General features: G+C 40.6%; 2 protein-coding genes and 1 non-coding gene across 4 annotated transcripts; 2 read left to right on the plus strand and 1 right to left on the minus strand.

Annotated features, from left to right (window-relative positions):
- The first annotated feature begins 1,544 nt into the window (after positions 1-1,544).
- LOC148892288 (mitochondrial glycine transporter B-like) lies at positions 1,545-9,227 on the plus strand. Of its 2 annotated transcripts, XM_089007036.1 has the most exons (8): positions 1,545-1,812; positions 1,979-2,084; positions 4,930-5,054; positions 6,249-6,333; positions 6,507-6,686; positions 7,662-7,830; positions 7,907-8,070; positions 8,828-9,227. In XM_089007036.1, the coding sequence occupies exons 2-8, from the start codon at positions 2,070-2,072 to the stop codon at positions 8,948-8,950; spliced, it is 861 nt and encodes a 286-aa protein (XP_088863162.1). In that variant the 5' UTR covers positions 1,545-1,812; positions 1,979-2,069; the 3' UTR covers positions 8,951-9,227. The 2 variants fall into 2 exon arrangements, with proteins under 2 accessions (XP_088863162.1, XP_088863161.1); XM_089007035.1 differs by lacking the exons at positions 1,545-1,812; positions 1,979-2,084 and adding an exon at positions 3,581-4,295.
- A 2,394-nt stretch (positions 9,228-11,621) lies between these two features.
- Positions 11,622-11,694, minus strand: trnar-ccu (transfer RNA arginine (anticodon CCU)). Its single transcript has one exon. It is a non-coding gene; the product is annotated as a tRNA-Arg (tRNA).
- A 381-nt stretch (positions 11,695-12,075) lies between these two features.
- ift56 (intraflagellar transport 56) lies at positions 12,076-25,023 on the plus strand. Its single transcript, XM_089006991.1, has 19 exons — positions 12,076-12,173; positions 12,544-12,605; positions 12,689-12,832; positions 13,103-13,195; positions 13,283-13,397; positions 14,122-14,171; positions 14,277-14,422; positions 16,526-16,697; positions 17,218-17,292; positions 17,394-17,496; positions 18,010-18,065; positions 20,139-20,192; positions 20,279-20,342; positions 20,430-20,518; positions 22,161-22,244; positions 22,317-22,386; positions 23,582-23,688; positions 23,799-23,932; positions 24,683-25,023. Exons 2-19 carry the CDS (start codon positions 12,603-12,605, stop codon positions 24,795-24,797), a joined length of 1,674 nt encoding a protein of 557 aa, XP_088863117.1. The 5' UTR covers positions 12,076-12,173; positions 12,544-12,602; the 3' UTR covers positions 24,798-25,023.
- The last annotated feature ends 487 nt before the right edge of the window (positions 25,024-25,510 follow it).

Consider the following 25,510-nt stretch of genomic DNA (forward strand, 5'->3'; position numbering starts at 1 on the left):
GAGAGAGAGAGAGAGAGAGAGAGAGAGAGAGAGAGATCTAGAGATAGAGAGCTAGGGATAGAGATCTAGAGAGAGAGAGAGAGAGAGAGAGAGAGAGATCTAGAGATAGAGAGCTAGGGATAGAGATCTTGAGATAGAGAGGTAGAGGTAGAGATAGAGAGAGGTAGAGAGAGAGAGGGTAGAAGTAGAGATAGAGGTAGAGAGATAGAGAGATCGAGAGGTAGGTAGAGAGGTAGGTAGAGATAGAGAGAGAGATAGAAATAGAGATAGAGATAAATAGAGATATAGAGAGAGAGAGATATTTAGAGGTAGAGATAGAGAGAGGTAGAGAGGGTAGAGGTAGAGATAGAGAGATAGATTTAGAGATAGAGAAAGAGAGAGATAGAGAGATAGAGAGAGAGATGGAGTCAGACGCAAGAGTGATGCTACAGGGAGAAGAGATAAAGAAGGTGGAGGATTTTAAGTACTTGGGGTCAACTGTCCAAAGCAATGGAGAATGTGGAAAAGAGGTGAGGAAGCGTGTCCAGGCAGGCTGGAGCGGCTGGAGAAAAATGTCAGGTGTGATGTGTGATAGAAGGGTTTCAGCTAGGATGAAAGGAAAAGTGTATAAAACGTTGGTGAGACCAGCCATGATGTTTGGACTGGAGACAGTGCCACTGAAGAAAAGACAGGAAGCAGAGCTGAAGATGTTGAGGTTTTCTTTGGGAGTGACCAGGTCGGATAGGATCAGGAATGAGTACATTAGAGGGACAACTCATATTAGAGGCTTTGGAGAGAAAGTCAGAGAGGCCAGACTGAGATGGTTTGGACATGTCCAGAGGAGAGACAGTGACTATATCGGGAGAAGGATGCTGAATCTTGAACTGCCAAGCAGGAGACCGACAGGAAGATCGAAGAGGAGGTTTACGGATGTTGTCAAAGAGGACATGAAGGTAGCTGGTGTGAGAGAAGAGGATGCACAAACCGGCTTAGATGGAGGACACTGACTCGCTGTGGCGACCCATGGAGGGAAAAGCCGAAAGGAAAAGAAGAAGAAGAGAATTTGCATGTTTTTTTTTCATTAGATAAAATAATCTTACAACACTCATATTAACGTACCGAGGACCTATATTACTATATTAGCTTTCTTAATGACAAATTGTTTAATTCGATCATCATACGATTTGGTCAGTAGAATCCCGATTTTGACCACATACAATACACTCGTTACAAAGCAACCATTGACACAATACAGACAGTTCATTTGTAAGGTGAAACAAAAGAAAATGTAAAAAAAACAAAATACATTTTTGTACTAATTGAATGTATAAATAAACAAAGCATTTTGTGTTTTATTTACTTCTAATTTACATTATTTTAACACGCACCACAGAGTCGCGAGTACGAAAACCTCCCGATTTATGATTTCTGAAACTTAACATGTATGTATGACTAGTTATATTGTGACGATTTTTATTTCCCTTTATCCGTAAACTTTTATTTTGAAAGTCCCCATCTAAATTATTTTGAAATGTACGGAGATGTTCATACGCTTTTAGTTAAAGCGGAAGCGCGTGGACGTCAGTGTTGATCCCAGCAACAACTTTTGGCGACACTTATAGCCTGCTTGTTTTCTTTGCGTTTCTTTCGTGCCGGTGTCAAATGAAGCTTGTGGCTAAACTTGGAGAACTCGTCGTAGATTGAACTACTTCAAGTTGTCTCGGCGCTCAAACGCTAACTATTCTCTGCGTACGACCGCCAAAACAACAACATGGCGTTTTTCAAGATGTTAGGAGTGAACGCAGTCTTTGTAACTCCTTAACTGGTCTTGAGGTGAGTGCGAGCCATGAACTTCCAATTGATTCGGCGAAACTGCGCGCGAGCTTGCCCTTCACCTTCTTTGTTCCCACCACACCCGCCACTTGGCTGCTAGCTGTATCCGATGCTAGCTCGCCTCTGTTGACCTGCCTTCGTGCGCGTTCTTGTCCCCCTTTCTCAGTGGTATTACCTGACTCGAAAACGCCGTCAAAACGGGAACGGTCAGCGAGAAAGATCCTCCCGACTCAGCTTCCAGCTCGAGCGGCGTGAGGATGGAGTTCGCTGCGGTGAGTTTTTAGCTTTGAAATCAACTGACCGGGCGCCCCCGTTATTTGCAGGTCGAGAGAACAGGCAGAATACCGGTTAGCCAAAATGCGTGTCGGGTACATTAGAATTCATTGGTCCAAATTAATAAAAATGCTGATAAATATACCATGTGTGTTTTACAAAGTGAAAACAATGCAGGAAAATCAATTTGCGAATACACTTATGTCCACGAGTCCCGAACCATGAGTACACACAGCATACAAGTTAAGTCTCACGATTTGGTCGGGAGACTCTCGATTTTGACCACAATACTCACTTTATAAAGCAACTATTGACATCATACAAACAGTTCATTTGTAAGGTGAAACAAAAGAACACGTAAAAAAAACTAAATACGTTTGTATACTAATTGAATGTATAAATATACAATGAAAGCATTTTTGTGTTTGACATAATTCTACACTTTTGTAACGCTCACATTGTTTTAACACCCACCAGAGTCGCAAGTACGAAAATCTCCCGATTTCTCATTTCTGAAACTTAACATATATGACACAATGTGTACACAAGTTATACCAAATTTATCAGCCGTGAAAAGTTTTGTTTTCCAGTCTTCCACTCTTGATATACAATGTACAGTGATGGCTCACCATTAGGGCAGGCCGTTTCATCAAATGCCGTGTAGTATCACATATCCGTCTTTTGTGTAGGTGTGTTTTTCAGCAAATAACTTGTTGTTATGATTAACAATCTTGATGAAGCAATTTCATGTACTGCAAGGGTTGACTTCCCTTACACTTGAGACAAAAACATTTAACAAACCGCTTAACTTTTAATCATTGAATGAGGAAACCAGAGTGAATATAGAGTATGGTGTTGTTTAAAACAAGCTACTGTGTCATAATATTGGTTAATGTTTACAGACAATTTTGGGATCACTTGTTTCGGGACCTAGATGTGTCATACACACCATGAAAGGAACTTGGCATCTGGAAGATTGACAAAATGGATGAGAATATTTTTCCATTAATATACTTGGTAATTTTTTTGCCATCTAAAAACACTCAATACTGTGCAATACCATACATCATGTTTTTGTCATTTGTTTTTCATAGCCTTTCCAATGACAATGTAAAATTATTTTAAATATGCTTATAGAGTTGAGAAGAAATTGTGATCTGAAAATAAAATAATCATAATAATCTTTATTGCCAAGTATGTGGAACGCACAAGGAATTTGTCTTCGGCACTTGCACTGATATCATCAAAAAAATTGCAAAGTGGCACCATACAGTTCTATCTGGGTTACTGTTTAGAGAGTTAGTGGCTTGGGGGAAGAAGCTGTTTAAATGTCTGCTGAATTTAGTGTGCACGGCGCGGTAGCGGGGAGTAGCTGGAAAAAGGTTGTGGGCAGGGTGCGGGGGGTCCATTAGGATTTTCCACGCCCTTATTTTGGGTGCCTTGAGTGGATTGTAACATCTCAAATATAAAATCACATGCCCCATTGAGCTGCCTTAGACTACTTGCTGGCACATGGGAGTTGTATGACAAATTCTGGAAATAAAAATAAAGAGCTACATGATGAGGGGATGTTTTGATTGGCCATTGAATATTGGTTAATTGTACCTTATGCCATTATGTAATTGTTCACTATATGATGCTGAAAAAGATACAGTAGATCCATATTTTTGTAATGACACATTTTCAAATCAATAATGTGAAAGCGGATATTTTTGCATGCACACCTGATGATCTCTCACAGCAAAGTGACATGGCTTGGAATCGTCGTCGTCAGTATGCACTGTCATTTTTTGCTTGACAAGGGGGCCTTCCGAATGACTCCATGCGCATATTTTACAGCCATGTAACACTCTCGGCAGCATGCCATGACTCATGCCGTTTGACAAAGATGTGCAGCAGCGAGGGGGGGTGGGCAGATGTGCAAGCGTGTCCTCGCAAGATAAAGATAGAAGCCAGTGGAAAACGTCACCCGGATTATAAACCCTACGCTTTTGGCGGCCAAACGGGCGAGGGAGGAGGGGTGCACGACGTGCCTGCTTCAGAAGATTTTTTTTTTTTTCGGATGTATGCCCCTTTCTACAACTGTGGCATCATTCGCTGACATGCATTTCGCGACGGCGCCATCAATTCCTAGTGTGAGGTGAACCGGGGCACACATGCAGGAAAAGCATCAGCCTTCCAGCCCAGGGTCAAGCACCTTGTGGGGGAAGGTAGGATTTAAAGAAGCATAATGCAGCATGTCAACTTTTTTTTAGGGGAGGTATACGCTGTATCTATGTTGCTCTTTGCCTTCAACACAATTAGGCTTTTTGTCCCAGAGGATTTACAATTTCATCTCTCACACCGAATGCCATTCAACCGCTTAATTCTATGACTGTGTGTTTTTTGTCTTTCGATTATTGCGCACCATTTCTGTGGTATCAACATATATCCTGTCGGTATTTATGCAACCATGTCCGAGTATTTGTGTGCGCCTTCGCTCTTGTCCAATTGCATTTGAGTGCGAGTACGATATCGTGGCTGCGTGCGAGCATAAAACCTCCTCAGTGACTTTTACCTTTTTTGTCACATGAACGTGGACACGCGTGTAAGATCCAGGACCTGTCTTTATTCACCACGATAGAACATATTGATGGAATGGGGCTGTGACTCACTGTTTATTTACCTCGATTTAATTAGGTCACTAAAATGTCACCCCATTACAAAACTGTTCTCATCATGATGTTTATCCCACCCAACCCCCATTTTTTTATTTTTGCATCCTCGCATCTTTCCTTTCTGTATGTGCTTTGCGCGTCCTTTTCCTTTCCCCATCCCTCCGTTCATCCTTTTTTGTGTCCTCAGGCTCATCCAGCTCTCAAAGCCTTCATGTGCGGCTCCCTCAGCGGCACATGTTCCACGCTGCTCTTCCAGCCTTTGGATCTGGTGAAGACGCGGCTGCAGACCTTGCAGAACGCCGCCAGGCCAGGGTGCGTATGTGTATATACACAAATCCGTATCGATATTATCGATATAACATGTAATTTTCTCCCCCAATTTACGGACGAAGACTTTAACGTTCCAAACACGTTCCAAACAGGCGTTCGTAAGGTGAATTTGTTCGGAAGTTGCGTCAGTGCTATATTTTGTATGGCATGTACTGTATGTTTAAAGGACAACCAACGTCACTTTTTTTGTTTCCTAACTGACACCAGAAAAACTTTTAATAGCATCTAAAATACCCAAAACACACAGTATGATGAATGCAAAACACCAATAAAAATGACTTAAGTGTCTAAAATCTGCAAAAAATTGAGCTGCGAATTGGGCATTTTCAGAAAGTACCGCCCCCCTTTCGTGACGTCACGCCAAGACGTCTTGCATTGCTCGAGAATCAAAACAATGGCTTCAGATTCGGAGAAAATATGCTTTCTTGTTACACATCCAGTTATGGATATGATTCAAATAGTTCTGAAGAGGAAAGCATACATGTTTGCAATCGATTAAATAATTTATTCCGTGCCATTTTGAGGCAACATTGGGGGGAAATGTATCACCAAAAAAGAGGCAGAAAATGGCGACCAAGCTCCGTGTGAGGAATTAATCAGCCCGTTTCCACAGGCTGATAAATTACTTACATGGGGCTTCGTCGCCCTCTTCTGCCTCAGTGACGTAGGGTGAGGACTCGTCACCAACTCAAAAACAAGACTTCCTGAATATTCAGCGCAAGTCTTAAAACGTAAAATATAGCTATATGCGGTGGAATCTTTGTAAAATACGCTCAGTAGAAGTCATTTGAAGCCATTTTACAAATTATGGACACAACTTGTCCGGATACCTCGGTTGTCCTTTAAGGCTTATATAAGTTTGTGTAAGGCTTGTATATGTAACCTGTATTGGTTTGTACTGAAAAAGAAACATTTAATAAAATATATTCTCTATAAAGATATGTAGTATTCTCTCCAGTTGTGTGACTACAAAAATGTTCGTATATACGGTTGTTCGTATGTACGGTTGTTCGTAATGCGAATGTCCGTAAGTAGGGGAGCGTCTGTATCTGTGTTGTGCGTAAGCCTTTATTCTCTCACATATTCTCTAGGGAGTAACTGACCATGGCGCACATTGCTAGTAGGCTCTCACATAATCCATCAACGATCCAAAAAATGGTCTCTCATGTCTTTCAGTTCACCAAAAGTGGGGATGTTTAGTGTTTTCCTCAACGTGATAAGGACAGAAAGTGTCTTCAGCTTGTGGAAAGGAGTTTCTCCAGTGAGTAACAAAGACAGTAAACTGCTTTGACTGTTTATGTAGTCCTAAAACTCAATATTCTGTGGATTCTGCAATTTGAGTCAAAATGACAAAAACCCTGGCACTGGAGTGGAGAGATTTTTGCACATCGTCTGACAGTGAATGAGTTAATGTTCTAAATTTCTTCCCGGCAGTCTTTTGTCCGCTGTATCCCCGGTGTGGGCATCTACTTCAGCACCTTCTACTCACTCAAGCAACACTTCTTCCTGGACCGGGCGCCCAACGCCGGCGAGGCCGTGCTACTTGGCGCTGGGGCCAGAGCGGTGGCCGGGGTTTGCATGTTACCGTTCACCGTCATCAAAACACGCTTTGAGGTAAAAAAAGTGAGACATGGCAAACTGGTGTTGACGGTTATACAGCTTAACTCATTCACTCCCGTTCCCGAACAATTTGGGAATTAAAAAGCATGATGTGGAGGGCCATTCCCGAATTTGTTCGGGTTTCTTTCTTGTTTTGTTTTTGCATTTCCATTTTTTCCCATGTTAATGCTTTGTTACAGCTTCAGCTGTGGTTAAAGCGCTATATAAATGAAGATGTATGTATTGTATTGTATTTTGTACAGCTGTCCCCATTTCAAGCTCATAACTCCAGACTTATATAACTTAGGAATTAACTTTTTTATATTGAAAGAAGCATGTATATTGGATATTGAATATTGGATTTACCTTTATTAGTCTGGCAGTGAAGACATGTATATTTCGCTGCAGCAACATTATGAAAGGAAAGAAAGAAGTAGAAAAACAAAATACAAGAGCTGCTGGAAAGGGAGCCACCATCTTGAAGTCAAAAGAACAAAAACTAAATTAGTAATATGACAACACAAAGACACAGTCATTCAATCTCAAACACTTTCTGTACCTTTTGTTACATGAAGCAGTTCTACATGAAAGAGGAGAGCATCAAAGTGTCCTTTTCACCAGTGGATCGGGGATGTCATGGTGGAATGTGCACGTCTACTAAAAGCTAAATGTTGAAAGTAAACACGAAGCTGTAGCATCCATTGACGAAAGAGATTGTCTCACATCTCCTGTACCGCATAAATCCGCATCAATTCCAAGCCGCGACAGTTCCACGTCCACATCGGCGCTCTGCGCCTAATTTGTCTTAGGCTGTATTGAATATTTATGTCGTCCTGAAACTCCATATTCTGTGTGTCCTGCAATTTGAGTAAAAATGACAAAAACACTGGCACTCGGAGTGGATACATTTTATGAACACCGTCTGGCAGTGAATGAGTTAATACCTAAAGTTTTATGGACCTGTCATGAAATGACGCCTATCTCCCCCAGAGTGGATTTTACAGCTATGTGAGCGTAGCCGGAGCTCTGAGAAGCATGTACGATACGGAAGGAGTGAGAGCGTTGTTTTCCGGCCTCACTGCCACCCTGCTCCGCGACGCCCCATTCTCTGGAATCTATGTCATGTTTTACAGCCAGACCAAGAAGACGCTGCCTCCAGGTAAAAACACACCATGCTGCTATTCAAAAAATATATATACTGTATATATATTTATTAGGATTATTATTCTGACTAGAGGTAACGTCGTCAGTCTACATGCCCCTGGTCAACTTCAGCTGCGGCGTAGTGGCCGGTGTCATGGCGTCGCTGGTCACGCAACCAGCGGACGTGGTGAAGACTCACATTCAAGTCAGCCCGTCGCACTGGAGCACAACCGACGCCATTCGTTACATCTACAAGGTTTGTGTCAACACGTGTTAGTGATTTTTTTTTAAATGTCTTTAACTCATTCACTGCCAGACGATGTTCATAAAATGTGTCCACTCCAGTGCCAGGGTTGTCATTTTAACTCAAATTGCAGGACCCACAACAGATTGTGTTTTAGTACTACTGTCAGAGATATGACAGTCAGACACTGTGGAGGAAGACTCGAACCCAGAAAGATTGTCCCTACTGCCGGCAGGAGACGCAGCCATTCATCACAGACCTCTTGACAAGCTATTTATTGAGAGTATATGCAAATTTAAGTGATACATTAGTAAAACATAGTTTTCTTGATTAGAATACCACGCCTCTGGAACGTTCTGAGCCCCAACAGCTGTAAGCAATGAACCATTGTCTTTTCCATGAGCTGATAAATTTGTAACCTGGCTAATGAGCTCTTCCTGTCCAGGATATTTAAGTCGTAAATAACTTCTGTGATCTCCTAGATGAAGCTGACAGTTTAACTTGCCGTGTCTGTTGACCTGATTGACCCCAGGTTGTCTGTGCTTCAATTGTGTATTGAGTCACAAGTGTTGACTGAGCATATATCAGCATGAAACTTTTAAATATGATAACTTCTCATTTTGTCTAATCTCTATCAACTACATAAACATTCAATGCAGCGTAAGAAACCTGTGACGCTTTTCTTTCATCAGAAAAAAATGTTCATTCGTAAGTTATATGGGTCTGGTAGTTGGCGAGACAAAACATTTGCCGTTGTTTTCCTCCTTAGAAACACGGCCCTGGCGGCTTTTTCCGCGGCGCTGTACCTCGGTCCCTCCGCCGCACACTGATGGCCGCCATGGCCTGGACTGTCTACGAACAGTTGATGGCTCGGATGGGCCTCAAGTCCTGAAGACATGAGAGCGATTGAGTGGATGAGTGTTTGTGTGTTTGATGCTAAATTATTACAACTACAGTGATACCTCAGCTTATGAGCTTCATTGGTTCCCAGAAAGTGTGTGTAAGGCGAAATGTTCGTCTGCCAAACATTTATTTCCCATAAGATACCATTAAAAATGAGAATAAACCGTTTCCAGGTCCCTATAAAACGTAATTTTATACGAAATAAGCCTTAAAACTACACCAAAATGACCTTAGTTTATGTATAATACATGTGCTATTGTATTGTAATTAAACTGTAAATAAAATTTTCCTTTGTGATGGTAGTTGCCTACGAGTGAAGTACAGTAAAAATCGATATCGGATATATCGATATTATATCGATACTATTTCTATGCACGCACGGAGAAAATTACATGCAAACAGGGTGGATAGTATCGATATTTTTTCGGACTCCCTTGAATATCGATATAACGAGACTTTACTGTATCTGCTTTCTCGACGATAATACCCTCACTCACATGGTCCCCTGCTATCTGCTTTTCGTTAATCCAAATCAACAGAAGGCTTTCAACCTCTTCTATTGCCTGCTTAGAAAACACAGAAACACCCGAGCCACATGTAGCAATGGTCGACTTAGCAAACTGGTCGTGGGACACTAAGTCACACAAACGCACACCTCATTCGTGTTTTTCGATGATCTTCTTCTGCTCGACCGTAATTTTCTTTTGTGTCCTCTTCGGCTTAATACGAGGCCGTGGTGGGGTTTTCATTGGTCCCATAATGGCAAAAGTACACCACTCAATAATGAACCACGTCTGTACTCAAAGAAAGGTGGTCACGAAAACTAGTCCGCCAGCCACCGTAGTTTGGATTGGATTGGATTGGATATGCCTTTATTAGTCTCACAGTGGAGAAATTTACATTTCACAGCAGCCAAAATACATGAGCGTGGAAAGGCAGCCAGTTTGGTTCGTCTGCCGAAAACTAGTTTGTATGCCTACATTATATTCTCTCGAATTTAATGTTCGTAAAGCGAAAAGTTCGTGAGCTAAAGCGTTTGTAAGATAAGGTATCACTGTATTTGTGAAAATGTGTTCAACGATGCCCTGATGTGAGATTTTTAAAATCTTTGCTAAGTATGTTGGTGTAGGCTCTCAGTCGTACATGAATGGTCATTCGATGAAGAGGTTTCTTCAGCTGTCTTCTATACTTCTTTGAAGGTGTCGGACGTTTCGCTCCTCATCCGAAGAGCTTCGTCAGCGAACTCAATCTGATTACTTCCTTTGTTCTGGTGATCAGATTACTTGTTTTTTTCTGGTAATAAGATTAGCTTCAGATGGGTAGCAGGGACGTATCAGAGCAGAGGTCTAGCACTGCTACCTCTGTCCATTAAGGATATATATAGGGCCATAGTTACCAGCACAATTTACGTTCGCTGACGAAGCGCTTCGGATGATGAGCGAAATGTCCGACACCTTCAAAGAAGTACCGATGACGCCTTAAGAAACCTTTTCCTCTTTGCAAAGTAGCAACACTGACAGGTTGCGTTGCACTGAATTTATTTAGTGCAGATTTCTTGAACTTGCAAAGGATTGAACATTGTTTCTGTCTTACCAACAAACCTCCAGCGATAAGAAAACGGGTTTACTATTAGGCTCAGACAATCACAATAACTACACACATGTGTAAAAAATGATGTTTCCTCTCCTGCTCACAAGTCTGCGATAAAAGGTAATTCCCATAATTTTTTTAAAATCATGTTATTTGACTCGATTGTCATATTTCCTCAAATTTCAGCCATGAAAATATATAGTAAGTGTATGTTTCATAGTCTAGCTAGTAGATGAATTAAAGTGCACAATCACTCCATATGTTGTTAATTATCGTATCATTATTAACAACGTTTTGTTTTATAGCGATTTGCACTCATATATTGACGTTATGGCTCCATCCAAAATAAACAATAAATAAAAATAAACACCCCACCCGCCTCTATTGGCAGAGACTTGCTAACCTTGACAAAACACGCTCAGCACCGTAAGCAAAAATAACTTGCAGCCAGTGACTGGTTAATAATTGAAGGCACTTTTTTTCTGTACATATTTCTATAGAGTGTTAATATATAGAGAGATTTTGACATGTCCATGCAAAAAAAAAGACATATATGTGTTGTACATGTTTGTGCAGTTACTGATCACATGATCCTGTAGCAACATGGCGGATGACAAACATGTTAATACATATTCCTTTGTGTGCACAGTGCACTCCTGTCTGTGTATGCGATAACTATTACATCGTGATCGTCTTATCTGGTCTGTGCTATGTTGCTGCGAACATTGTGCCTGTCAGTTTTTTATTGTAAATAAATATACATTTTGAATAAATGTAATTGAACCCTGTGTTGTGTGCTTAATATATCTAATAGAACCATTGTGCATTATTTTAGATATAATTCCACATGTCAGTTTCCATCTTGAGAGTTTCATACCTTTGCCATTTCACATTTCACAAAATCGTCTTGGAATTTACACGAGACTCATAGATTTTTAGCCAACTGAACATGATATTCCTAAATCAAAAAAATGATTTGTATACAACATTGCACTTGATAATTTTCCGTTGCAAATCAGCAAAATGTACTTTTTCGATGACACTAAGTAAGAAAAATGAGAAAACATATTCACCCCAGATGGGACTCGAACCCACAATCCCTGGCTTAGGAGGCCAGTGCCTTATCCATTAGGCCACTGGGGCATATGAACGCTACGTAGTTATTTGCATATAAGTAGATGTCACACCGAAAGGTTTTAGCCATGTATGTGAAATGTTTTTCTTCTATATAAAGATGCATTTTTACTATAGACTTAAATGCCCAAAATTGTCTACATATCCACCCAGAAGGGACAGAACTAACAATGTTGGGGTTGCTAGGCAACGAAGACGCGCCACTTTGGAGCGAAAGCTGAGGAGTCTTGTGTTGTCTCTTAAGACACTGTTTCAAATATCAACTAGACTTAAAACATCACATATACTTAAGTGTTTAACAATAATTAAGTTTTATTTTTTTAATAACGATTTAGATTATTTTTAGTCATTTTAAAGACTCGGCTCAAGTGTTCTACGTCACACCCGAGCAGAAAACCAAGATGGCGTCCTCTAGGATGCATATTGTACTTGTTAGGAGAAGTCTAAACTCTTAATGAACATTTTGCTTTGCAAACATTCCGAGAAAGGTAAACCGGCATTTTAAGTGTTTTTGATTAATACAACATTTCACCGTATCCGTAACGTTTTGCCATCATTAGCTACCAAACGTGGCAACGTGTTGTCTTGTGTCGGTGCATTGGTTTCCGTTGGTTTCGGACATGTTTGCCTTATGTGATGTTTTAACAATCACTAATACGCTTTAAACGACGCCAACTGCCTTTTACATGGAAAGTGAATTATTTCAAACGGGCTTGCTGATGAGCGATGGCGTTGTTATTTTTGTTGCTCGCTCGGAAAGAGACTAATTTGCCACCTGTCGTGATGTCATCCAATATTATGGTTATTGTCCGAGCCAAAAAAATGAACTCATGCTTTCTTTTTGTTTTTTAACTTGAGTCGGAAGAGTTACCTTGGCTACCGGAGTTCTCATCTAACCATCGTCTTAAGTTGTCAACATGGTGAGTGGTCATTCCAAACATCTTCCGCCTGACACCTTCATATAAAGTATGCATTTAGTAAAAGTGAACACATTTTGTTGCAGATCTTGTCTCGGGTGAAGCCAGCCGTTGGGGGAGAAACGGCGGCCAGCATCAGTGAGAAGAAGAAGAAAAACAAATGCAATGTTCCCACTTTGGAAGAATATCTCCAACAGAGAGACTACGTTGGAGCACTGACTCTTTTGGAGGTCCACCTTCCCCCACATCTATCTATCTATCTATCTATCTATCTATCTATCTATCTATCTATCTATCTATCTATCTATCTATCTATCTATCTATCTATCTATCTATCTATCTATCTATCTCTCCATCCGTCCCTCTCCATCTCCATCTCTATCTCTTTTTCTCTTTCTATCTATCTGTCCATATAAATCTGACTTGATGAATCTTGTGTTTATAAATCATGCTCTCCAATATTCATATGATTTCTTTCTGATTAATTTTATTCTTTATAGTTCCAGAGAAGTATTGGAGAGCAAGAAGAGAACACAGATCTTTGGATTGGCTTCTGCGCCTTTCACTTGGGGGATTACAAGAGAGCTATGGAGGTAGTACTTTTACATCGTTGTATCTTTACATGATGTTGCCAAAGAATTTATGAAATCCGGACCTGAGACACACCATTGTTATGACAGGAGTACAAGGCGCTGACCACAAAGCCTGATTGTTCTCCTGACGTGTGGGTCTATTTGGGTTGCGCCATGTTTTTTCTGGGTCTCTATAAAGAGGCTGAGGAGGCTGCATTGAAAGGTGAATAAATACACACCAACCACATCACCATCTGAGTTCCTATCAAAGTTTTAGTTTAGAGATTGCAAAATATTGAACAGGATTTTTGTCTTTTTTTGGAAAATAACAGTAACAACTTCAGTTTGTTTTTAGACAAAAATAACAATGTGACGTTTTATTTGCGAGTGGGGGGAACAACATATCAAATCTGCAATTAAATTATAAAACATCAAATATTTTCTTGAATTTATTTAAAAAATACACACACTCCAAATTATAAATAGATAAAAATGACAAGTGAAACAAATCTGAACAATAATATTTTTGGTGAGAAAAAACAACAACATGGGGGGGTTATTGGCTTTTTTACAGATATACATCGAACATTCAATAACTGCAGAACAGGCGTTTTATTTAATTTGTTCTTTTAAAATAAAGAACTCACAAAACATGAAACAAGAAAAAAAATATATGCAGGTATATAGACAGACAGAGATTTTTTTTGGAGGATTGTATTAAAAAATGCATTCATTTTGATTTGCCATATGGTATCATTAATGAATAGTAATTATACAATCAATGCCTTTTTTTGTTTGTTTTTATGAGGAAAATGAAAAAAAAATAGCAATACTTTGTCCCGGCATTTTATTTCATTGGGCAGCAACAATTGATCAGTCGGCGGACAGACAAAAAGTTTGTTATTATTATTTCTATTATTGTTGCTTTGATTTGGTTGTCTTTACAGCGCCTAAGTCTCTCCTCCAAAACCGACTCCTTTTCCATTTGGGTTATAAGGTACGAAAAATACCAAAGACATAGTTTGCCTTCTAAACCCTTTATTACAACGTAAACGAATGTTTCTTTTCTCCCCTGTTCTTTTGCAACGCCTCGGAATCTCAGTTTAATGATGACGACAAGCTGATGGAGTTCCACAAAAATCTGGAGGACGTGACGGAGGACCAGCTGAGCTTGGCCTCCATCCACTATATGCGCTCGGACTACATGGAGGCCATGGTTATCTACAAAAACCTCCTTGGGCAAAACATGTGAGCATCATACCTGTCAACTTATACGTTATCCCTGTATTTTATGTTTTTTTTCCTCTCGTTTCATATAATGTACAGTGAACTGTGGCACTTTTTTTTAACTCATTCACTGCCAGACAATGTGCAAAAATGTGTCCAGTGCAGTGCGAGGGTTTTTGTTATTGTCACTTGAATTCCAGGACCCACAGAATATAGAATTTTAGGACTACATAAACAATCAATGCAGCGTAAGAAACCTTAGATTCTCCTCTTTCATCAGAAAAAATAGATAATTCCTAAATTATATGTGTCTGGAGTTATATGAGTTTCAAATGAGGGTGGCTGTCCAAAATACAGTGCAATACATACATATTGGTTTATATCGCGCTATAACAACAACTGACTGGAACAAAGCGCTAACATGGGGAAAAAAGGGAAATGTTGCCCCCTTGTGGAAAATAAAAAAAAACATGGCCAGAGGCCATGGCCAGCGCTTTATCGGCACCCAAGCATGAAAAAAACCAAAACCCGAACAAATTCGGGAATGGCGCTCAACGTCATATTTTCAATTCCCGAAAAAATTTGTGAATGGCAGTGACTGAGTTAATAGTGAACCGATTTAACAAAGAGCACACTGACTCAAATCCAGTTGGTCTCAACTGCTGGTAGCCAACGACAATTCTGCCGCCGATCGCTACCATTGTCACGGCAAACCTGCAAAAGTAATCCTCAATCGTATTTTTTTTAATCATGAACTGATGTATAACGTGGCTAATGACCTCTTCCTGTGAAGTCCTAAATTTCGCCCAAGGCCTGATCTTCTACCTGAGGATGACAGTTTAACAGGCTGTCTGTTCACCTCAGATTGACCGCAGATTTTCTGTGCTTCCATTGTGGGCCTTGTGTTTGGCCGACTAAGCATGAAACGTTTGCAGTCCACAGCAGCAATTGAAGAGGGATGGGGTTGGGGTGGGAGTGAAAGGATAGAAAACAAGATATTCTAAGCATAACAAAATAAAAATGTCAACTGTATACTGTGCAAATGTAGATGTGCAAAAACCGTTCTATAAACAAGACTGTACATAGTGCAGAATCAAGAAATGCATTTAGATATATTGCAACAACCCATATTTACAAGTGTCCAGTTTTTTTTTTTTTGTTTTTTTTCACATGTGATCATTGGGAATTGTGAAGCCTGACAGCAGTCGGTAGGAACGAGCGGCGGTACCTCTCCTTCTTGCAGCGCGGGTGTAATAGTCTCTGGCTAAAGGAGCTACCCAGAGCTGTCAGGATGGGCAGGAGGGGGTGGGAGGGGCTGTCCGTCATAGCTTTTAGTTTAGCTAGCGTCCGTCTGTTGCCCACCTCCTCTAGAGAGTCCAGCGAGCAGCCCACGACAGAACTGGCCCGCTTGACAAAGCGCTCCAGTCTTTTTCTGTCCCGGGTGGTGATGCTGCCTGACCAGCAGACAATGCCATAGTGGATGGCTGATGCCACCACAGAGTCATAGAAAGTCTTTAGGAGTGACCCCTGAACTCCAAAAGACCTCAGTTTCCTGAGGAGGAAGAGGCGACTCTGTCCCTTTTTGATTAGGGCATCCGTGTTTGTTGTCCAGTCCAGTTTATTGTTGAGAGTAACACCCAGGTATTTGTAGGAGGTCACCCTCTCAATGTCCGAACCCTGGATGTTCAATGGTGCAGGAGAGGATTGTTAGAAATATGATAACTTCTATTCCATCTCTTCTCTCTCAAGTTTTAATTTGGAAATTGTAATCATTTATAAGGGCAGCTATCAGCCAAGGTTGAAAGATATGGAGCTTCCACTGTTGACTTTTTAATTATTTATTTTTAGCATTTTGCTTTATTGGGTGCAGCATTATTCAAGCAAAATGCTCCTCTTATCTGTTTATATGGGCCTCATTTATCCATTTGTAACACAAATTTAAACCAGCGATGGCTTGATCAAATGTATTTTGGATGCAGATTTAAACTCGCTTTTTTAAAATTGGACAGTCCTAATTTCATCATTTTATTTATCCTCGGGGAAAAACAAATACTATGCCAATTTACGGAGCAGTCATGGCCATGATGTCAATCATATCTAACAGTGTCAAATCTACTCCTCTAGGAACTTCCTGGCGATGAAGGTGTATGTCGCTCTGTGTTACTACAAGATGGGTGACTACGAGTTGTCACAAAAGGTGTTGGCGGCGTACCTTCAGAACATCCCCGATTCCACCATCGCCCTCAATCTCAAAGCCTGCAATCACTTCAGCATGTCCAACGGCAAAGCAGCCGAGGTGCGCACTTGGTCTCAAGAGGTTCTTCCAGACGCAACCTGTCGCTCGATGAGTTACAGCATGACAAAATAAATAATTGATGTTGTGATAATTTAAAGTATTTTCTGCACTATAAGGCGCACCTAAAAGAAAAGCTGACCTTGTGCCTCATCATCCAGTGCACGTATGGAACACATTTTAAAATATGTCATTTATTGATGGTTCCCCTTATAATGTTGTGCACTTTATGTATGGAAAATGTTTTTAAATATGTCATTCGTTGAAGGTGCGCCTTATATTCCGTCAATTCATAGCAATATGGATTTTTTTTTAAATCAGCGACCTGGTTGCCATGTTGCAGATAAACAGATTTTTTTTCTTCAATGTTAATTCTGCATCGTCACACATAGCTTTTTTTTTAATTTTGAATCTGCATGTCACACGAAACAAGCTTTTCATATCATTCCATTCATTTTTGAGTGATTTTCTGTTTGCCTGAAACGTCAACAAATACACTTTTGGTTTCCTTCCTCTCACACAGGCTGAGCTGAAGAACATCATGGACATCTCCTCCTGCTCTTTAGAGTTTGACAAGGAGCTTATCAGACATAACCTGGTCAGCTGTCACCCCTGAGTGCAAACTTGACCCTTAAAAGCTACTTTATTTTATATATCTACATTTTTTTTATTCTCAAAATATCTGACAATATTCTCTAGGTGGTTTTTCGTGGCGGCGAGGGGGCATTGCAGGTGCTAACCCCTTTAATTGACGTCATCCCAGAGGCTAGACTCAACCTTGTCATCTACCACCTGAGACAAGGTAACTTTCATAAATAATAGCATAATCAAGAGACTCATTTCTTCCAAAAATATAGTTTGTGACAACCCCATGGTTGTGTGGCACAAATTTTTGTTTTGTTTTTGCCTTTATCAACATGACCTACTCCGTGTTCCAGGTTTGGTATAAATCCTTACATCTGTTGCCATGACGACTGGCCTTTTGTTTCCATTTCTTCTTGTTCGCACACACAGTGATACCTCGGTTTACGAACGCTTTAGCTAACGAACGTTCAATTTGCGAGAATATAATCTTGGTTTACAAACTATTTTTCGGGAAACACACGGAGCGCCACAATGAGTGATGTGTCGTTCGCGAACGAGCCGGTTGTTCACTCAACCCAGAATAACTAAAATAGAAAGTAAGCTAGCTAGGTATATCGCACCCAAATATAAATCACAGCACCCACCAAATTGTGGAAGTAAAGCAAGTGTGACTTGAAATTTAAAAAATGCGGTCGTTATAAATCAAATGTCAAACATGTGACTCTTCTAGACGATGTCCAGGAAGCTTACAACCTCATAGAAGATTTCGTGCCTACGACGACTGAGGTGAGGATTCCTCTTGATACCTAAAACCCCCTAATTATGGCACAAACTGGAAGTCAACCAAAATGTGTCAAACAGAACAGTTCAGGAAAAAGTCATACAATACTATACGATACAATACATCCTAATTGATATAGGGCTTTCACAACAGCTGCAGCTGTTACAAAGTGCTTCTCATCATAGTCAACACAAAGCAAAATAATAAACACAACAGGAACGTAACAACATGGACAATTGTGCAATATTAACGACTTTCCCCATGTACTCTAGTTTGAGTACAAGACAAACACTTAATTGACATGAAGCAGTTCTAGATGTATGTAGTATGTACTCATGATAAATCTTCTTTTCCTTTCGGCTTTTCCCTTCAGGGGTCGCTACAGCGAATCAATGTCCTCCATCTATCCCGGTTTTGTGCATCCTCTTCTCTCACACCAGCTACCTTCATGTCCTCTTTGACAACATCCGTAAACCTCCTCTTCGGTCTTCCTGTCGGTCTCCTGCTTGGCAGTTCAAGGCTCAGCATCCTTCTTCCGATATCGTCACTCTCTCTCCTCTGGACATGTCCAAACCATCTCAGTCTGGCCTCTCTGACTTTCTCTCCAAAGCCTCTAATATGAGTTGTCCCTCTAATGTACTCATTCCTGATCCTATCCAACCTGGTCACTCCCAAAGAAAACCTCAACATCTTCAGCTCTGCTACCTCCAGCTCTGCTTCCTGTCTTTTCTTCAGTGGCACTGTCTCCAGTCCAAACATCATGGCTGGTCTGACCACCGTTTTATACACTTTTCCTTTCATCCTAGCTGAAACCCTTCTATCACACATCACACCTGACATTTTTCTCCAGCCGCTCCCGCCTGCCTGGACACGCTTCTTCACCTCTTTTCCACACTCTCCATTGCTCTGGACAGTTGACCCCAAGTACTTAAAATCCTCCACCTTCTTTATCTCTTCTCCCTGTAGCATCACTCTTGCACTGGGATACCTCTCATTCACACACATATATTCCGTCTTGCTGCGACTGATCTTCATTCCTCTCCTTTCCAGGGCATATCTCCACATCTCTAGTTTCTCCACCACCTGCTCCCTGTTCTCGCTACAGATCACAATGTCATCTGCAAACATCATGGTCCAAGGAGATTCTTGTCTAACATAGTCTGTCAGCCTGTCCATCACCATCGCAAATGAGAAGGGGCTCAGAGCTGACCCCTGGTGGAGTCCCACCTCCACCTTGAATTCCTCCGTCATACACACACCTCCAGCACGCCAGCACACCTCACAACTGTCTTACAGTCATGATACATGTCTTGCACCCCTCTGACATACTTTTCTGTCACTCCAGACTTCCTCATGCAATGCCACAGCTCTTCTTTGGGCACCCTGTCGTACGCTTTCTCCAGATCTACAAAGACACAATGCAATTCCTTCTGACCTTCGCTGTACTTCTCTATCAGCATTCTTAAAGCAAACACTGCATCTGTCGTACTCTTTTTTTGGCATGAAGCCATACTGCTGCTCACAAATGTTCACTTCTGCTGTTAGATTTGCTTCAACTACTCTTTCCCAGAGTTTCATTGTATGGCTCATCAACTTTATTCCTCTGTAGTTAGTACAACTCTGCACATCTCCTTTGTTCTTAAAAATGGGCACGAGTACACTTCGTCTCCATTCTTCAGGCATCTGTTCACCATCTAAGATCTTGTTGTACTCATGATAAATACAAATAACGGAAATTTTGTTGAAGTAACTGACTGACAAAATATACTGTATTGTTGGAACATTGAATTCGAAAATTCTTTCACTAACCACTAGAGAGCGCCAGTGTACCACATGTAGTTCAAGTACAGTAATCCCCGTTTTTTTTGCGGTGAATGGGGAGCATGTACAAAACATCTTGAGTCATTCAGCTTTTTTTTTTTTCTTTCCTGAACTTTTTTTTTTCTTAAAAAAATCTGTGATGCACCGAAACGATTAGACGTAAACCAGAAGTCGGGAAGGATACCACACGTTGAGAATCACTGAAAGAATCGTGATACTGGGTTATTTATTATTGTTTTTTTTTTTGTTTTTGGCAGGAGTATTATTTAAAAGGTGTGGTTAATGCTGCTCTGGGGCAACAGCTTGGAACGGTGAGTGTTTTACTTTGGAAATTATGCGTTCCATCTCGGGGGTGCGTATGTGTCTGTGCGTAAACACTTATGTCCGTTTTTCCCAGAGGGCATACTTGAAAATCGCTCAACATTTCTTCAAGTTGATCGGCGACATACCCAGCAATTGCGGTAAGCTGAGAAGAAATGTGCACATTTTGGTGCCGCAACTGTGTGGGCAAGCTAAGCGTATGTTTATTTTTGTATGCCGTCTTTCAGACACTGTTTCTGGCAGACAGTGCATGGCCTCCCACTTCTTCCTCTTGAGGAAGTTTGATGATGTGCTCACATACCTCAACACGGTCAAGGTTGCTATCGATGCCTGTGTATTATGTGATGCTGTATAAAATGATTTTTATTTGAATTAAGGAGCATATAGGTGACGGGTGACTTGCTTCGATCCTCTTAACTCATTCACTGTCATAATAATAATAATACATGTAATTTATTTGGGAATTGCCTTTATTAGTCTCGCAGAATTGAAAATATGCCGTCGAGCGCCATTCCCACATTTGTTCGGGTTTTGTTTTTTCATGCTTGGGTGTCGATAAAGCGCTGGCCATGGCCTCTGGTAAGGTTTTTTTTTCTTTTCCACAAGGGGCAGCATTTCCTTTTTTTCCATGTTAGCGCTTTGCTCCAGCTTTAGCTGTTTTTACAGCGTTATATAAACCAATATGTATGTATTGCAATGCAGTTTGGACAACCTCCCTGATTTCAAGCTCATATAACTCCAGACCCATATAATTTAGTAATTAACTTTTTTTTTGATGAAAGAAGAGACTAAGATTTCTAACACCGTATTGAATGTTTACGGAGTGCTAAAACTCAATATTATATGGGCCCTGGAATGACAATGACAAAAACCCTGGCACTGGAGTGGACACATTTTTGCACGTCTGGCATTGAATGAGTTAATATCCAAGATCAGAACGCACCAAGTGTCGGTTTGAATTTATACTTTCAGCTTCCTCTAAATTGTTTTGGAATGAGAAACCCCTTACCTTATAAGATAGTACTTGGGTCGTTCCCATGTAGGCGTAGTCATGCTTATGAGGTGATACCAGAGCTAATGTGGCAATCACAGCAAGGCATAGACATGACATTGTCTAGTTCAATATGCTATTTTATTATTTATCATTTTATGTATGGTTTTATTGTTGTGTGCTTTGTTTTTATTGTAACGTGTCCTTGGGTGTTTTGAAAGGCGCTTGAAATTAAAGGTATTATTATTTTTATTAGAGAAAATCAGACAGTACAAAAGAAGTAATCAGATAAGCTTCAGGGAGTAGTCCCAATCTTAGAGTCGGGACCAATCAGAGCAGGGGTCTGCCAACGCCACCTCTGTCCATTAGGGATATATATAGGACCAGAGTTACCAGCACAACTTTAGTTTGCTGGCGAAGCTTTTCGGATGCGGAATGAAACATCCGACACCTTCAAAGAAGTACCGATGCCGGCTGAAGAAACATTTTCATTGTTACAAGATAATACTTTCTAGTAATATTATAATCCTTAATCAATAAAATAGAAGGTAAATAATGAAAAGAGTTGGTACATTAATTCATTGAAGTGCTGAAAGTGCTGAGTTGCAAGATATATATATTGCACAAATATAAAAAAAACAATATATATATATATATATATATATATATATATATATATATATATATATATATATATGATCTCTCCCACGGCCCCTGTGAAGATTAAGCAGTCTGGAAAATGGATGGATGGATAGTTTGGGTTTTTGGAGGGTGTCCCACTGAACAGAATTCCATTTGGATTGAAAGAAGTTATCACCTAATAAAGCCTCGACCTTTAATGGACGCTTGGCACGCTCTGCATTGGCGTAAATACTACATGAGGGAAAAATAGCATGCCAGTTAAAAATGTTCTGATTCATCATAACATCAAATACAGACGTAGGCCTAAATTTGCCTTTTATTTTAGGATTACCTCTACAACAACGATACATTTAACTTCAACTATGCTCAGGCCAAGGCCGCCACCCGTAACTTCCATGAAGCGGAGGAGGTACCTCAGCACCTTTGTTTTTATCCTCACCGCTAGATTATTTCCCTGTCATTTCCATGTTTTCTTTTCCAGAGTTTTCTTCTGATTCAGAATGAGAAGATCAAGAGTGACTATGTATACATCAGCTGGCTGGCTCGCTGCTGTATGTATTTTTTATATTTCTATCGATCCATCCGTTTTTCCAGTCCGCTTTATCCTCACAAAGGTGTCGTGGAGGGTGCCAAAGCCTTTCCCAGCTGTCTTTGGGGACACCCTGAACGGATTACCAACCATCTACACTCACACATAAATATGATTCAGAGAATTCAGTCAGCTTGCCAGGCACATTTTTTTTAAACTGGGAGTAAACCAGAGTACCTGGACAAAACCTGCGCAGGCACAGGGAGAACATGCAAACTGCACCCGGGAAGTCCGGAGTCGGGATCGAACTCTGCACCTCTGCACTGCATACCTATCAACCGGCCGTATTTTGCCGTATTCTGTACAATTTTTGCACATTTTTAGATATGTACGGCATACAAGAAAGTTTGTACGGGAATCGCAAACATTGTTCAATGTAATTTGGAGATATTTTCTATTCCGTTTTTGTCTTTAAATATTAGCAGCAATGTTAAATAACAAATATTGCTACTCGTAAAAAGTGAAGTCGATCACCGAGAAAATAAGTCAGTGCGGAAAGTCTCGAGAAGAAACAAAAGTTCAGAGAAGACAGGTTCCGGTCAAGTAGAATTTTATTTTGAAATCAATTAAATTAAACATTTTACCATGTTTTTAATAAACATTATACATCGTAAAAACACGAATTCAAATTCTTTTTTTCTTGTGGACAAATTCAATTTGTACACACGCGTATGGTTTTTTCTCAGTAAGGAAAAATTGAGCTGTTAGTAAGGTCACAGTGTCACACAGGTTGACACGTATGGCACTGTGAGGTCGACGCACTAACCGCAGGATCACCTGGCCGAATCAAAAAGGAGTAAATGCATGTTAGTCATATATTCTATTACGCTGAACATGAAGAAGAAAATAGCGTTTGGTCTCAAGGTTATTTTGATCATGATGATAAATTGTGCAATTACTTCATGAGAGAATTCAATTCAAGCAATGATTTCATCATATAAATCGTTTTTTAATGCTGATTCGGAATTTTTATGGGTAAACATGGCCAAACTAATATCTGACTTTTGATCATTCAGTTTCACAACGGGCAAGATAAAAACTGTTTTATTTGACGCATAGGCCACACTTTTCCCCACACGTCCCCAAACCGTTATACTCTACAAATTTGAAGAAAATCTCCCCTTGGCCATTTTAACGCAGAACCTCTTTCTCGTCAGATATCATGAACCAGAAGGGTCATCTCGCCTGGGGGCTTTACTTGAAGATGGGCACTTCCTCTGATTCTTTCAGCCTGCTTCAGCTCATCGCCAATGACTGCTACAAGGTAACCATGTGATCACGTGACGGCATGCATATGCTCGGGCAATTACGCAGTGTTCCGTGCAAAATTGACATCATAAAGTATGAAAAAGTACACCTCTGTTGACGTTTCAGATGGGCCAGTTCTACTATGCAGCCAAAGCCTTTGACGCTTTGGAGAAGCTCGATCCCGACTCCAACTACTGGCAGGGAAAGAGAGGGGCGTGCGTTGGCGTCTTTCAGCTCATTTTAGCCAACAAGGAGTCCAAGTATGTTTGGCTACATTGCTGTCCTTTTACTGCTCACTATACTGCCATAAAGAAGCCCGGCGAGCTGCTCGAATTTGAGTGCAAAAAAACGTTCTAGAACTGAATTTCAAAGCGTTAAAAAAAAATTGATCTGCTCCACGATGAACCCAAACATCCATTAGGCAAACATTGGATTGAATTAGCCTTTATTAGTCTCACAGTGAAGACATTTACATTTCACAGCAGCAAAGTAATGAGAGGAAAGGAAGAAGTAGAAAAACAATACAGGAACTGCTGTAAAGGCATCCACTCTCGCGGCGCCATCTTGAAGTAAAAAAAAAACAAAATAAAATGACAACACGAAGACAGTCATTCAATCTTTAAGCCTTTCTACACCTTTGTTTATGAAGCAGTTCTAGATGAAAGAGAAAATGATCAAAGCATCCTTTTCATCAGTGGATCAAGGACGTCACGGTGAAAAGTGCACGTCTGCTACAAGCCAAATGTTGAAAGCAAGCACGAAGCTGTAGCATCCATTTACGAAAGAGATTGTCTCACATCTCCCGTCCCGCTTCAATTCCAAGCTGCGACAGTTCCACATACGCATCGGCGCTCTGCGCTGACGCTCCTTTCTTCTCATCGCGGGCTCTTCAAGCCATGCATCCATACAGCTGCAGACTGTCCAACAGCACCGACCTTTTTCACTGAACAAATTAAGTAGTAAATAAGAATGAGTGATGTAAGGTCTTTTGCATGTTGTTGCTATGCCAGGGAGACACTGAAGGAGGTGTTGCTTTTGCTGCGCAATTCCGGAAACCCGCAGGTGGAATACATCATCCGAGCCATGAGAAAATGGGCCAAAGACAACAGAGTCTTCCTCATGTGACCGAGTCCTACGTGAACGCTGCCACACATCGGCTGCCCAAGTGTCACAATGAATAACTATTTAAAGCTTCATGGGATTAGATTTGTTTAGTTTTGTGTCAAATAGATGGATCTGCTACCTGTGTTTTTTATAACCAAATATATATGCATTTTAAATATGAGCACTGAATGTGATATTTTTAACTCTGGGTGACTTTGATTCATCGATTAAAAACGAATGTATCATCGCCAGTTCCATTTTTTTGTGGGTTGCTTCTCAGAGTCTCAAAGTAAGAATTTCCTTCAACTGCCATTGTTGAGGAAATCAACGTTGCAATCAGCATTGTATTTTCCTGACTCCTTACCTAATAGGTGACTTGCACGTAGGGTATGAGACGTCATGACATAACGTGTGAGTTTCTCTTTTCTCTTTTCCGCCGCTCTCAAAATGTTATAAAGTACAAGTAATGTTCTTATTGCCTGTTGTGACAAGGGGCGGGTTTTAGGTCGGGCCAGCCGCTGATTGGACGCCTTGACACCATCGAGGAACACGGCGTTTAATCTCTGAGTGACTGATTCGTCGATTGAGCAACAAAAAACAGTGCAGTGTATAAAACCGAATTTATCCACGTCAGTTCCAATTTTTCTTGTGTGAGTTGCTTCTCAAAGAGACTCAAAGCACATCATAAGTTACTGATGATAACGGAACGTGACATAACGTGACATAAATTTGCT

This window comes from Hippocampus bargibanti, linkage group LG10 (assembly GCF_051943395.1).
Source record: "Hippocampus bargibanti isolate YZ-2025 linkage group LG10, ASM5194339v1, whole genome shotgun sequence".
NCBI lineage: Eukaryota > Metazoa > Chordata > Actinopteri > Syngnathiformes > Syngnathidae > Hippocampus > Hippocampus bargibanti.

Coding starts and splice junctions, on each gene's coding strand:
- LOC148892288 (XM_089007035.1), top strand. CDS start 4,242: ATGCAGGAAAAGCATCAGCCTTCCAGCCCAGGGTCAAGCACCTTGTGG. Junction 5,055..6,248: donor CAGAACGCCGCCAGGCCAGG/GTGCGTATGTGT, acceptor CATGTCTTTCAG/TTCACCAAAAGTGGGGATGT. Junction 8,071..8,827: donor CCATTCGTTACATCTACAAG/GTTTGTGTCAAC, acceptor TTTCCTCCTTAG/AAACACGGCCCTGGCGGCTT.
- ift56 (XM_089006991.1), top strand. Junction 13,196..13,282: donor ATTACAAGAGAGCTATGGAG/GTAGTACTTTTA, acceptor TTGTTATGACAG/GAGTACAAGGCGCTGACCAC. Junction 20,343..20,429: donor CGACATACCCAGCAATTGCG/GTAAGCTGAGAA, acceptor GCCGTCTTTCAG/ACACTGTTTCTGGCAGACAG.